The sequence below is a fragment of the Telmatherina bonti genome, assembly GCF_933228915.1.
Source record: "Telmatherina bonti genome assembly, chromosome: 8".
NCBI lineage: Eukaryota > Metazoa > Chordata > Actinopteri > Atheriniformes > Telmatherinidae > Telmatherina > Telmatherina bonti.
In genome coordinates, this window is record NC_136626.1 from 13,555,375 (window position 1) to 13,569,220 (window position 13,846).

Consider the following 13,846-nt stretch of genomic DNA (forward strand, 5'->3'; position numbering starts at 1 on the left):
AATTCTTTGTGCTGCTACTGGCTGTACTTTGATGCTGGCCTCTACGGCATTGTTTTGGAAATTTGTCTGATGGAATAATGAGCACTGATGATGTTTGAGTTTTCACTGTCAGTAGTTTCTAATCCTTTAGTGAAGAAATAAAGAGCTAAACATAGCCACAGTAGAAGTGCTGTGGTCTCTGTAGTGTTTAAAAATAAGAGGTTGTGTGATGTGTTGGTTGGTGTGTGTGTGTGTGTGTGTGTGTGTGTGTGTGTGTGTGTGTGTGTGTGTGTGTGTGTGTGTGTGTGTGTGTGTGTGTGTGTGTGTGTGTGTGTGTGTGTTATCTGTCTTTTGATGTGCTAATAAGAATGAGTAATCCTCTCCATTGCTGGCCAGGTGACTATCACATCTGAGTTTGTCCCCTGGGGGACGCTGATTGTGCGACTGTGTCCTATTCTGTGTATTTTTAGCTCCAGTGGCTGTTGGACAACTATGAGACGGCAGAAGGCGTGAGCCTGCCCCGGTGTTCCCTCTATAACCATTACCTGCGGCACTGTCAGGAACAGAAACTGGATCCAGTCAACGCAGCATCCTTCGGCAAACTCATCCGCTCGGTCTTCATGGGCCTGAGGACCCGCCGCCTTGGCACCAGGTAGGAAGAGGTTGTTGCAGATGCTGATAACAGTAATCACGCAACCATTATAGATGTGACGAGTATGATGATGCTCATAGACATCGGAGACATGCGGGTGGAAGAGGATAATGACAGTGATTACACTGACAGCAAGGCTTCTCCTCACTGGTTTCTGGCTTTTCTCTTGCTACATCCACCAGAGGCAACTCTAAGTATCATTACTATGGCATCCGGGTAAAGCCAGACTCGCCGCTCAATCGGCTGCAGGAGGACACCCAGTACATGGCCATGAGGCAGCAGCCTGTCCACCAGAAACAGAGGTCAGCTCTTCCTCCCTGTGTGCCATTAATGCCATATTCAGTCATCATGTTATTCAATTTTTGTGTTCTGTCTTGGATTTGTCTTTAGACTGTTTGGCAGGCTTCTGTACACCCATCGCTCTATTTGTTTAATTGCTTTCTAAAATAGAAAGGTTACTCTTTAAATTATGCTCATGTCTGAGACATTGTTCTTATTACAGCTGCAGTGTATTACAGTGTATGTTATACTTTTCTTTCTTTTTTAATAAACAATATGGGCAAATAAGGAGTTAAAATCTGTGTACAACAGTAGAATTACTGTTGTATACAATTACAATGTTGTATACAATTGTTGCTTTTTAAAACTCACTTCACTGATGATAATCAGAGGAAGTGAAAGGAGTATTCTGATCCGGTGCTTAAGTAGGAACACGGATGTCAAAATACTTCATGGCAAATAAACACACTGCATGAGAAGCTAAAGTACAATGACAATAACCAACTTAAATGAGTTGCTTCAGTTTGTAACGGATAATTTAATTTCAAACAAATGGACATGGTCATAAATACACAAAAGTACCGTAACTTTACACACACCAAAACCAGAAAATAAAATGAGATTTTGGTGCAAAAGAACTATATTCTAGCTGCAAATGATAAGGTATTAAAGTAAAACTGACAGTTTGGTCTTTAGATCAATTTTGCTGAAGCACTAACGTTTAAGTGGCTCAGGTGGAAGAGTGGCTGTCTTTCAGCCATGTGATCAATAGCTCGATCCTCAACCCACTTCATGCGCTGAAGTGTACTTGAGCAAACCTGAACCTTGAATGTCCCCCCTGCCATGCTGATTACTGGGAGATTGTAGAGGAAAAACTTTTAAAGTGGTTTTTTAGAACTAAGTTAGGTTAAAAAGTGCTATTCAAGTTACAACATACATTTGTTGCTGTTCCTTGATTCCATTTGGGTTTCGCTTTCGTTATCCTTCGAAACATACACACCTAGCTAACATGCATGTCTTGCTCTCACATGTCTGCACAGGTTTAAGCCTCTGCAGAAGGTGGACAGCATGTCTGACAGTCTGTGTGGAAGCTCTCAGCATTGCAACAGCACTCCAGAGCAGTCGGTGGCTGCTCAAAGCCAACACCACCAACAGTACATCGGTAAAGACCCAAGTTGCTTTTATTTATTTATTTACTTTTTTTTTTTTTTTGTACTTGTCCTAAATCCTATTTTCTGAAACATATGTGAGTAATACCAGACTGGTTTAATTAGATGTTCTTTATGTGACAGATGTCATGATGCCAACATCACACTGAACTTCATATAATTTATTTCAACTGTTTCCAACTTCTTCTAGGATGTGGGGTTTACAGCTGTCTCTTTTTTTTTTTTTTGTATTCTACAGATACATCTCACACCTTGCCTCCATTTCCCTCTCCTGACTTGGGCACTCAGCCTCTGCCTGAACGCATCAATGTGAATGATATCAAGAAGTTTCAAACACTCTACAGAAACCACTGTGAGGTGAGTGTGATCTCAGTAGAACTTGTTTTTACAACTCTAGCTCCGAACAAGGTGGGGCAGTCTGAAATATAACAGACAAAAATTTCATAAACCAATATTTTATTCAGAATACAGCAAATAACACATATGTTGCATGTGAGACATTTAATTATTTCATGAAAAACGCCATTTAAAAAAAAAAATGTAATTGCAGTATGTTTCAAAATAGTTGGGAAAAGACGGTTTATCATGGCGTAGCATCTCCTCTTCAGCCCACTAATACCTATCATCTTTGTTGTATTTTACATGTTATACCATGGTCAGTGATAATTCTAATGACAACTAGCGTGCATTATTTTAGTATATACGCAGGCGTGGCTCAGAGAGTTAAAATACTGTAATATCCCTCCGTTACAGGGCGTCACCGTAGCAACGCATTAATCAACTGATTCAGATCAGCTTTCTTAACAGGTGAATGAGAGAAATGTGCTTCAACTTGACAGCGGTTGTTTGGCATAAAAAGTACACCGAGACCAACATGAAATAGTTTATTTCATATACTGTACATTTAGCAAGTTTTGTAAAAAGGAAAAAAAAAACATTTGCTATAAAATGTCTACTTTGTGGGAACGTGGTATAAGCGGATTAAACAACTCTGATCTGTAAATTAGAAGGTTATAATTCACTCTGTTGCGTGTTGTGGTGTTCTAGACGCTGCATTGTGCATTATAACTGTCTAATGCACGGATCAGAGTTGTTTAATCCTTATTTATAATACATCAGATATTTTTATTTTGTTTTTACAGCTCTAGCTGGACAATAGGCAGACCAGTCAAGGACCTGTACCGCTTGACCCCTTGATACTATGAAGCCATGTTGCTATAGAGACTGTTTGTAGGTTATGGTCGTATTGCTGAAATATGCATATAAGTTCCCTAATATAACTTCCCTGAAAAAGACATTTAGATGGAATGTTGCTTTAAAATCCATTTTAACCCTTCAAGTTTAATGAAAGGTAGATACAGATTTTAGTTCCAAAGGCATCAACACACCCCAATCCAACGCAGTGGAGATGGAGCTTTTAGCTGCATGTATGGTGGCACAGTGACCTATGTTCATAAAACAATGTTTGTTTTTGAAGTGGTCCTGTTTGCAGCACTGGGATGTCTCCAAATTCTACAAATCCTTTAAAAATATTTTTGTACTATAGATTATGAAGCAATTAGGGTAATCCCGTTATGCAGAAAAACATTGTTTTAATTGCATCACAATTTGAGAATACAGTTTTTACAGCCTTTTGAACTTCCGGACAATTTTAACTTTTTAGAGTCAGCCTCTCTTAGGTGTCTTCTCCCCCCCCCCCCCCTTTTTTTTTTTTTTAAAAACCCAATCATGTTACTAACCTGTTGCCAGCTAACTTAATTAGTTGCAGCATCTTCCTCCAGCTGTTGCTACAGTAACACTTACATGTGTTAATGTGCAGATGATGCATTCTAATTTTGTTTACATTTCATACAGCCTTCCCACTATTTTGACACTGAGGTTGTATCAGCTACATGTTGAGTTTTGTAGTTAATGCTCAGAGCTGTACCAGAGCTCCTCACATTGCCACTGGCTCACAGGATTTATGCAGTTTCTGACATATTTAAAGGTTAAGGAGGCAGTAAATAAATAGCTGCAGGTGGCCGATGCAGAAATCCTGCTGGTTATTAGTAAATATTGTATGCGCTTCATGTGAAAGAAAACTTACAAGATGAGATAATAATACTTCCATAATGAGTTTACCTGAATTAAGTATAGTAAATACAATTTGAACTAGACTTATTGAATATGTACAGAAACACGTTGCAGACAAAAACTGTGAAACTGACAGTTAGGTTACAGAGAAAGAGGGAAAAAAAAGTTAATCAGTCTATCAAAACATCCCTAAATATGTCAATGGTTCTGATCCCGCAGAAGTGCTCATTTTATAATGTGGTAAGGCTAGTTTTGCCTTTTAAGACCCATTTGCAATCGAAACAACAATCAACAAGTGTTTCTTCACAGAACTCAGTGGTGCATGAGGAAAGAGTGTATTACCCAACAGCATCTCAGTTAAAATCACAGCCTTATGACTGGACAGCAAATCCGAGTCGGCTGAAGAAGAAACTGTTTTTAAAAAAAAAAAAAAAAAAAAAAAAAAGTGGTAGAAATAAAGCCCAACATCAGAGTTTGAGGCTTTACATGCAGGGGAGAAGCTGCGATGAAAGCAGCAGAGCGCTGGCTTCATCATATTATCCCTGCCCTCCCCTTGTCCGGCTTCTCCACACTCTCTTTGTTCCAGCCGTCTTTTCATCTCTGTGTAGCTTTCAAGACATGCCAATTAACCTTTCAGCGTGCTGGGTGGACATCTCGGTGTCTTTGTGGTGGCCTCCCCTCGGGCCTTTGTGTTGCCGTGTCTGTGGACAGGCACACGGACTCCTGTCTTTGTCTGCCAGCGCAATTCTGTCACTCTTACAGCTCACACTGCCACAACGTGTATAGTGTTGATGCATTTCACTTCTGTTTTTGTTCATTTTCTTTCCGCAAATGATTGTTAAAATAAGAGTTAAATTCAAATGCTAAATTTAACAAGAGTTTCTTTTTGAACGGGGTGTTAATAGGTTTGTATGAACCGTGGAGAATGTTAAGTAATGCCATGGTAACACCTGATGCCACAACAGATACTCAGGGCTTAATGTTTAAGTGCAAATGATTAGATGTTTAATACAACATTGGGAGTAATAAATCATGTTGTAAACCACACAAGTTATGTGAATACAAGTTTAGTTTTGGAAGCTTTGGCGGAGGCTGCTCATCTGTATGTCTGTGACTCTGCATGTGAACATGTGTTTTTTCTCTTACACACTTTTTTTTTTTTTTTAAATCTTTTTTTTTTTTTTTTTCCCTTTTGTGACCAAAAAAAAAAAGAAAAAAATGTGGATGCAAACAGATCTTGTTTAAAGGGAAGGGGGAATTCTCCCTTTTGTTTTGTAGTTCTGTGTTTGACCTGTTGCTGTGGGCAACCGTAAACATGGTTGTCAGGCAACAAGTGAGGAAGCAAAAACATATCATGTGATTGAATCTTACACTGCTGTGTAACAGGATCCAGCAGCAAATGCTTGTCCTGCCAGATCGAGAGCGGAGAGATTGTCTGGGCACAGTAACTGTACGCTTCATACGCCACAGATTTACTCTCCTGGTTGAGACAGAAATGGACGGGATTTTCTTTTTCTTCAGACTGGGTCGGTTGGTCTGATGAACCGCCCTTAATTTACTTTTATTTAAAAGTGTTGAGGTTAAGGGCCAGATTGATGTTTCAGTAGCTTTCCTCTGCTTTCCTTTGTGTTTATTTAGATGCACTCTGCTGTTAAAGAGAATCATGCATGTAAGCAGGAAAGAGGAAGCCTGGTGGGTTAGTTCCAGTCACTCAAATTAGCCAAACACATGCACAAATTTACTGGTCTGCTTTATAAATGCACTCAAGATTTAAAGTAAAGACTGAGCTGAAGCATGAACGTGGCCTGTAGGATCCTCCTGATGATTAATGTGCAGAGTGCTGTTTGAGCTGGCTCCTTCTCTAACCAGGAGGACCGAGGCTGAGCGAGAGGCTGCCTGCCCGCCTGCCTGTAGAAACTTTGTGTGTCTGGTTGCCATGGTTCAGTTCTGTATGTTTTGTCCTCTCCCTTTTCCCCCCTCCTCCTCCTCCACTCCCTCCCCCTCATCCTCTCTACTTTGCTTCCCTCCTGCAGGCTACTTTGGATGTGGTGATGAATCTCCAGTTCCACTATATTGAGAAACTCTGGCAGACATTTTGGTATTCAACAACGCCATCTAGTGATGGAAATACCACCATCCCTAACAGGTCAGATCACTCAGACAGGAAGAGGCTTCTGTGTTTTATATATATCTAAGTGTTGGGGAATAAAAATGTCAAATGTCAGCATTTCAAGCTTTGATTTGTGTGTTTTCTCTGAGTAGTGATGATGATCTGGAAGGTGCCATTCCCAGAGAGAAACTGGTGGCTCTGTGTAAATATGAACCAGTCAGAATATGGATGAGGAGCTGTGATCACATCCTCTACCAAGCCCTAGTGGAGATCCTCATCCCTGATGTGTTGCGTCCCGTTCCCAGTAAATATCTTTTTGTTTTTACAACTTTAGAAAAATTATAGAATTACATAATTTCCTAGCCATTATTTTTCCCATTGATCGTTTGCTCCAATATTATAACATTTAATTTAAAATAAAGCTGATAATAAAACTTAACTTCCACTGACGCACAAGATGAATTTACACTCAGGTTTTGCATTGGAATGTCCTGCAGCATGCCATGTTCAGTAATAGAGTATACTCTGCTCCGCACAAAAAATCCAAGCTGTTCTGTTTCTTCAGGCACTCTCACTCAGGCCATCCGAAACTTTGCCAAGAGTCTGGAGGGCTGGCTGACTAACGCCATGAACAACTTTCCTCAGGAGATCCTTCGCACTAAGGTAACAGGAAAAATCTGTCTGATGCTGATTATTACACAGTAAAAATTCATGCTTGATGTAGATTGTTAAATGTCACAAGGCTCTGAAGCCTTGATTTGTGTAAGTTTATTTGCATTTAGAGATAATTTTACAGTTAATTTTGACTTAAATGAAAGACGTATCTGGATGTAATATTTGTTATTCCATATGGGCATATGCTAGTCTTGCAGGACTGATGAGTAACTTTGCTGTGTGTGTGGTGCAGGTGGCAGTGGTCAGTGCGTTTGCTCAGACTTTGAGGCGTTACACCAGTCTGAACCACCTGGCCCAGGCGGCACGCGCCGTCCTTCAGAACACCTCCCAGATCAACCAGATGCTCTCTGACCTCAACAGGGTGGACTTTGCCAACGTCCAGGTAGCATCAAGCTCTAGGTTATTTAAACAACAAAAAAAAGCCTTCTTTTTAAATGCCAGCTTGCACCTCACACCGCCTGCTGTGGATCATGTCTAACAGGAGCAGGCGTCATGGGTGTGTCAGTGTGACGAGAGTGTGGTTCAGCGTCTTGAGCAAGACTTTAAGGTCACCCTGCAGCAGCAGAGCTCTCTAGACCAGTGGGCTACCTGGCTGGATAATGTGGTCTCTCAGGTTCTGAAACCTCACCAGGGCAGCCCCAGCTTCCCCAAAGCTGCTCGCCAGTTCCTGCTTAAGTGGTCTTTCTACAGGTACGAGAGGGGAGCAGTCAAAATTTCCTTACAAAAAGAAAAAAAAAATGAAAGAAATGTCTTTTTAAAAAAAAAAAAAAAACATGTAATATTGTTCTCTTCCCACCTGCAGTTCAATGGTGATCAGAGATCTGACTCTGCGCAGTGCTGCTAGCTTCGGCTCTTTCCATTTGATCCGCCTGCTGTACGACGAGTACATGTTTTACCTGGTGGAACATCGTGTGGCACAGGCCACTGGGGAAACTCCGATTGCTGTTATGGGAGAGGTAAATGAGAGGTCTTTGTTCTGATGAGGAGACACAGGGTCTTTGTCAGAGAACTTACGCTTCATGTAATATTTACATTTCTGACAAATGCTCTCAACACTTCAATTCCAGTTCAGCGACCTGAGCTCGATGATGCCATCTCTGATGGACAAGGGTAAGTTCCTTCTGCTGCAAGTCCACAAACAATGTCATCATGTGGTTTTGGGTTCTACAAGCATGCTCATTAAATGCTTTTTTATTTGCATCAAAACCCAGTTTCTTCTTTATATGGATGATAGTCACAGATTTACACAAGAAGATTTCACTCATTTGAATTAAATCTACAAACATCTTGCTGAGGAAATTCCCACCATTCAGGCTGTCAGAAATATTTCCCAATGAAATTTGGCATATTTAAAAACAAAAAATTTTTAAAAATCTAATTGTAGAAGACAAGGTTTTCTTTTTATAGTTGAAATAAAATTAAATTTACATTAACTGTAGAAGATTAAAAAAACAAAAAAAACTGTAAACTTCATTCCTCTTTAACAGGGATCGATAATCAAAGCTGATGTTGACAACCCAGCAAACAGTCATCCTGAAACTGAAATTGACAAAAGTAACAACAACAAAAAAAGAATTATATTATTTTTCTAATTCTGGTACAATAGAATTTTTTTTTTTAAAAAGCAAACAAATATGACAAAATAATATTTTACATCATTCATAAACTAATATTTTTAGTGAACAACTGTTAGATGTTTCTACTCCAGTCAGGTGTTTATGTTCCTCTCAGTCAGACTTCTGCACCTGTTGACAGGCATTTTGTCCCACTGTTCAACAGAAAAGTGCTCTAAGTTGTTCAGGACCCAGTTGTTTTTTTCCCCCCAACTCAATTAAATTAATGTCTTCTATTGCTAATTATAATTTAGTAATTTGTATTTTTTTTTTTTTTTTAATAGTCTTCATTCATAAAGCACCAAACATCTATAAATCCCATGTAAAATCTGTCTTTTTATGAGATTTACTGACAGAATATGTAATTGCATGCTTTTCTTTTTAAACCATCTTTCTTTCTGCGTGTAAACATTTCCCGTTGCTTCTTCTATCTGGCAACCTCAGCACTGTTTGACTTCATGGTCTTAAGGCTAATGTCTCCCTCTGTGCCACCAGATACGCCTTTCTCTGATGAGATGAGCAACTTGGGGAGTGATGCTGATGGAACCAGAGGACCCTCCGAACCAGCTGTGAAGCGAGAGAGGATTGAAATTAACCTCCCGCTGCAGGAAATGTGAATCCTCCCTGAAAGCCACAGCATCTCTGTGAGGAGTGGCTCTTGGAGCCTTTTGGAGCACAACGGTCCCTTTCCTCTGCAGACAGTGTGCAATGTAAATAAAGCGTAGCAGCATCGCTCCTCTCCTGACTAGTGTTTAAGGACTTGTTTTGTTGGGTTTTTTTTTTTTTTTAAATCTTACAAAGGTGTAACATGTCTGGTGGTTGTTTTTTGTTTTTTGTTTTTTTTTGCAACTGTGAATAATGTCGTGCAGTACTTTCTTCTTGGATGTATAACTTTGAGTGGTGGTATTTGTGATTTTTTTTTTTTCTAAAAAATTTGAGTTAGCTGTGCCATAGAGTCATTTGAGTGCCTTAGATCTCTAACTTTGAAACCACCACCGCAGATGTCTGTTCCTCAGCTGTGCCTCTACCGCAGTATGAATGTATCGTTTCCAAACCTCAAACATTCAAAGCACCTTTAACTTTGACTAGGTATCGGTGTGCTCTTCTTGTTTGCTCTGGTGCAGCTCGTACCTAACACACATAAAAAAGGTAGAGATTAAGAACAAGCTACCTACTGACTCAAAGGATGTTCCCTTCAGTCTATCCCACCAGCTCAAGTCAAATGCAGGCTCCGTGTAAGGCAGTAGGACCTCATGTGGCTGCAGCCAGGAAGGCGGGGATCTTGGGTGTTTTAGACGTTAGTTTGTTTACCTCAATAGATTTCTATGCTATGCTCAGTTTGGCTCAGATTACATGAGGGAAGTATTTAAAGGAAGATAAATGTAGCCACTGTTCTGTTTTCTATCTCACTCCCATTTCCTTTTCATGTAAATAGTTCTACATGTTGGTCTCAAACCTGTGACAGCTCCAAAAGCTGGAAGCATATATGTGGCTGTTTATTTAACCGATTACGCTAGATTTGTTCCAACTCTGAAGTAGAGACAGGATGTTAAACATAATACCTGTTAGAGCTTTGGAGTGGTAAACCAAAACCATTACACAGAAAGGCTTCTGAACTAGCACACAAGTCCCAGACTTCAGAAACTTTGACCTCATGCTGTTACTCAGTTGAAGTCTAATATTCTGTTTGAATTAGAGGGAAAATGCAGTGTTTTATTTGGGAAACTTGTCCATAATAGATTATATATAAATATATATATCTTTATATGATGTAGAAAGTGCGTGCTCTGTGGCCTATGCCTTGTAATCTCTTTTCTGATGCTGTACTTGTCTAGTCATATTACATCTGAAAAAATGTTTTGATCTGTAATTGATTAAACTGGCATGTGTAATTCGTTTCCAATCTCAGCTGTTAAATGTAAAGACAAACTGAGGAGCTGTTGCCCCCAGGAAAAATATGAAATTGTCACAAGAAAAAAAAAAAAAAATCTTATTTATATGAACTAATCTGATTTAATGAACTTCGGCTTGTGTTGAGATTTGTTTGGTTGTTTTGATCCTTCCCTCGTTGTTTCCCCCTGAAAAGATTTTGTTGTAGCAATGAGAGTTCTCGACTTTGACTTATTTAAGGCTTTTTGTAACTTGTGCCTGTCACAGTAATTTGCCTTAAAATGCTTTCGACAAAAATGATTTCTATGTGTACTTTGTAATGTTTTGTAAGGCTGTTTTAGAGTTTTTGGCGGAGGATTATTTTTTATTGAACTAGGTTCTTACAAGTATACTGAACCCTTATTTTTGTGTATTTTTAAACCTGTTCTTGACTACACTTTAACTGGCCTAAGGACAGATTACGGGCTGTAATAAACTGCATAGTTCAGCTGTATTTTGTACTTGGTCACAACGTGTAATAAACTGGTGTAGACCAAATATTTGAGCACATTTATTTTTATTATTGATTTTTTTTTTTTTTTTTTTTTTTAATCAAATCAACATCACAAAACCTCCATTAGGAACAAATTCAGATTTACAACCATTTTCTTTTTCTATAGTTTTGGTAGAGGATCATTGCTCACAAATGACTTTTTGATCCTTCGGGATACTATACAGATACAGTATTTACATCATTTAAAAATCCTAGTTTCCATGGCAACTCACATTCGGACTTTAATATGCTTTGTCTATAGTATACACTTTTTTTTTCATTTCCTCTATAATTTAAGAAATGTTCAGACATCTAGTTGAGTTTGCATTTTCTTGATACAAAGGCACACAGAACACAATGTGAACAGAGAAGATTCAGTAGAAAGAGGTTTTTTTTTTCTGTCCCGAAGAAGGCAGGAAAATCCAAACGAATAATACACAAGTTAGAAGAGAAGAGAAAAAAGGCTTGGTCCTAAAGTAGCAGGACAGTCAGAAGTAAGTGCACGTTGTCCTCCATGGCTGAGCAGCCTCATCTTACCAAAGCGGACCTCTTCACTCAGTTGCTGGAAAAGTGCAAAGTTCTCTCAAGCTGCAGGGTTGAGCCTTTTTGAGCATACGACTGTCTGTTGCAGCGTTCACAGAGAGCAGCCTGCCATGTACTTCCCTGTCAAACACAAACAGGACATGTTGATGAACAATACAACTCTAAGCTAATGTGCAACTTTTAAGCAGCTCTACTTTCCAATGTGGAATATGTCGGATCTGTTTCTGCACCTTTAAGATTCCATAAACAATCCACACTTTGTTTAAACAGGAAATCAAGTGGAAAAAATGGCTTCGACAACATAAGAAGCAGGTCATGTGCCAGATGGTTTGTTTACGCGTCATTCCCTAGCAACTCTCACCATGGTAGCTAGATTCCCCTGCATCCGGCTTAGAAACATGCCTCTAATGAGGTAATTAGGACTTCTTTCAGGTTCTCGCTGGTGGATTTTGATGCGACAAACTTACACTTTTACATTGTGCTAAGCTAATTGGCTGCAGCTTTACAATATAAACTAAACTATGCACATGAATGGTAAACATCTTCTGGTCTAAACTCCTTTAAGAAAACTGTTAGAAAGAAAAACATGTAACAAAATGAACAATTAAGGTTTTAGTTTTGATTAGAAAGTTTTAAACCAATTTATTTTCTGATGCTTTATAAATATATAGTCATTTATATAAAATCAGTCATAATGCTAAAATGAAAAAATAACCTTAAATTTAGTACAAATCTGGCTCTGAATGTTTCCTTCACAGCTAATATTGGACACACAATTCAACATATTCAAAGTGTCACCTGTTGCAAATCTCTTCTTGACCAGTGACATGCGGTAGCGGCTGCCCACCAGCTCCACATCCATGCCTGACAGCGAGGTCCCAGAGCCCACAAACTGAACAGCTAGACTGGGAGGAGGACCACGGGGGGCCTCCAGGCACTGCCAGCTGGCACAAAGAGTCCCCGAGCCTGGCACACACATATACACACCCCAATGTTAACAGATAGCTGTAATATGGATTTAAGGACGTCAATTTGACACGGAGAATCAAGAGGAATAAGACTTCATCTACCAGATACATGAGAACTTTATCATTAAAACAGGCATCAAAGTGCACAGCAGAGATTTACAGTTTAGTTTCCCTGGTGCTTCATTTCATTTTTCAACATTTAGGCAGTAAACAAATCAGACTAAATAATTAGTGAGATCAGATGGTGCGAATTTGTTAGACACAGATGGGTCAACACACACCCCACGTCTGCATTTTCCCATTACTTTAAAACTGTCAGGCTGCAGTAAAAAGACCAGAAAAGTGATGATATCACATCAGAATCAGTAAATCCTGAACAAGACTTCCACAGCTGCCAGCTCTGCAGCAGTGACTGAGATTCCAATATCTGCTTGTAAAAAAGACACGAACTGTAAAGGAGTGTGTTGATGTAGTTTCTCATTCAGGTCGATTTGATCACTGCGGCTTGAATAAAGGCAACTGAATTTTATTGTTCTTATTTCATTATTGAGGATGTTTCATCACATCCAAACAGGTTTTTTAGTTCCAAATAATGAAAAAGTTGCTTTTATTCTGATTCTGTTATGTTTTGAATAAATGTATTGTCATAGTAATCCCAGCTGCACAGTAAGGGCTGACAAACAATGAGGGGAAATAAAGCTTAGATAGAAAGCAGATCCATAATCACTATTACCTTCCCTTGTTTAATGTAAAACAGCAGCCTCATGAAGCCAACATGTCTTCAAGGACTGTAATGAAATAAATCCATCAGATGAGATAAGAAAAAAGGATCCGGAAGCTTCTTGTAAAAGGGAGAAAAAAATAAAAACAAAGCTTCAGATGCTCCAAAAAGCTCTTTTGGCACAAGTGCACTTTAAAGATTTAAGAGTTTCATTTACTTAGAAGCTGCACAAACTGTGCAACTATTCAGACAATTTACTACAAAAAAAAATAAAACCTGCACATAAAAAGATGCAGTTTTCTTTAGTTCTTACTGTTAGAAAGTCTGTCGAGCACTGATAATAAATGGTAGTTGTAATTAAACCTTATACATTCTGGATAAAGGACACTGAAACGCTTAAAGTCAGTGACAGGCTTCTGTCTTTAAATGCCAAACATTTACATGGTCCTGCATTTTCTGAATATGACAGTGAGTGTATGATATGAATGCTAACCAACAGGATCCTCTACCATGTAGTGCTTCTGGTCCAACAAATCTGGTTTTGTTCACAGAATGTCTAGTAAAGCTTATAAATAGATGTAAAACTGTCAGACAGTATTAAAATAAAGCTGCACTTCACAAAGAAAAAGGCCTTGTTGAGGA

General features: G+C 39.0%; 2 protein-coding genes across 5 annotated transcripts in view; one reads left to right on the plus strand and one right to left on the minus strand.

The window, feature by feature from the left end:
* Nucleotides 1–10,900, plus strand: part of rfx2 (regulatory factor X, 2 (influences HLA class II expression)) — a 29,722-nt gene extending 18,822 nt beyond the window's left edge. For both annotated transcript variants that reach the window (XM_079245036.1, XM_079245037.1), the window contains 12 exons: nucleotides 450–631; nucleotides 814–933; nucleotides 1,951–2,072; nucleotides 2,318–2,436; nucleotides 6,186–6,298; nucleotides 6,415–6,566; nucleotides 6,828–6,925; nucleotides 7,170–7,319; nucleotides 7,419–7,627; nucleotides 7,740–7,893; nucleotides 8,005–8,047; nucleotides 9,046–10,900. In XM_079245036.1, the coding sequence (XP_079101162.1) occupies nucleotides 450–631; nucleotides 814–933; nucleotides 1,951–2,072; nucleotides 2,318–2,436; nucleotides 6,186–6,298; nucleotides 6,415–6,566; nucleotides 6,828–6,925; nucleotides 7,170–7,319; nucleotides 7,419–7,627; nucleotides 7,740–7,893; nucleotides 8,005–8,047; nucleotides 9,046–9,167 (1,584 nt within the window). In that variant the 3' untranslated portion in view covers nucleotides 9,168–10,900. The remainder of the gene's footprint in view (nucleotides 1–449; nucleotides 632–813; nucleotides 934–1,950; nucleotides 2,073–2,317; nucleotides 2,437–6,185; nucleotides 6,299–6,414; nucleotides 6,567–6,827; nucleotides 6,926–7,169; nucleotides 7,320–7,418; nucleotides 7,628–7,739; nucleotides 7,894–8,004; nucleotides 8,048–9,045) is intronic.
* A 112-nt stretch (nucleotides 10,901–11,012) lies between these two features.
* fcho1 (FCH and mu domain containing endocytic adaptor 1) overlaps nucleotides 11,013–13,846 on the minus strand; it is a 56,898-nt gene continuing 54,064 nt past the window's right edge. For all 3 annotated transcript variants that reach the window (XM_079244824.1, XM_079244822.1, XM_079244823.1), the window contains 2 exons: nucleotides 12,314–12,481; nucleotides 11,013–11,635 (listed from right to left, as the gene is read on the minus strand). In XM_079244824.1, the coding sequence (XP_079100950.1) occupies nucleotides 11,607–11,635; nucleotides 12,314–12,481 (197 nt within the window). In that variant the 3' untranslated portion in view covers nucleotides 11,013–11,606. The remainder of the gene's footprint in view (nucleotides 11,636–12,313; nucleotides 12,482–13,846) is intronic.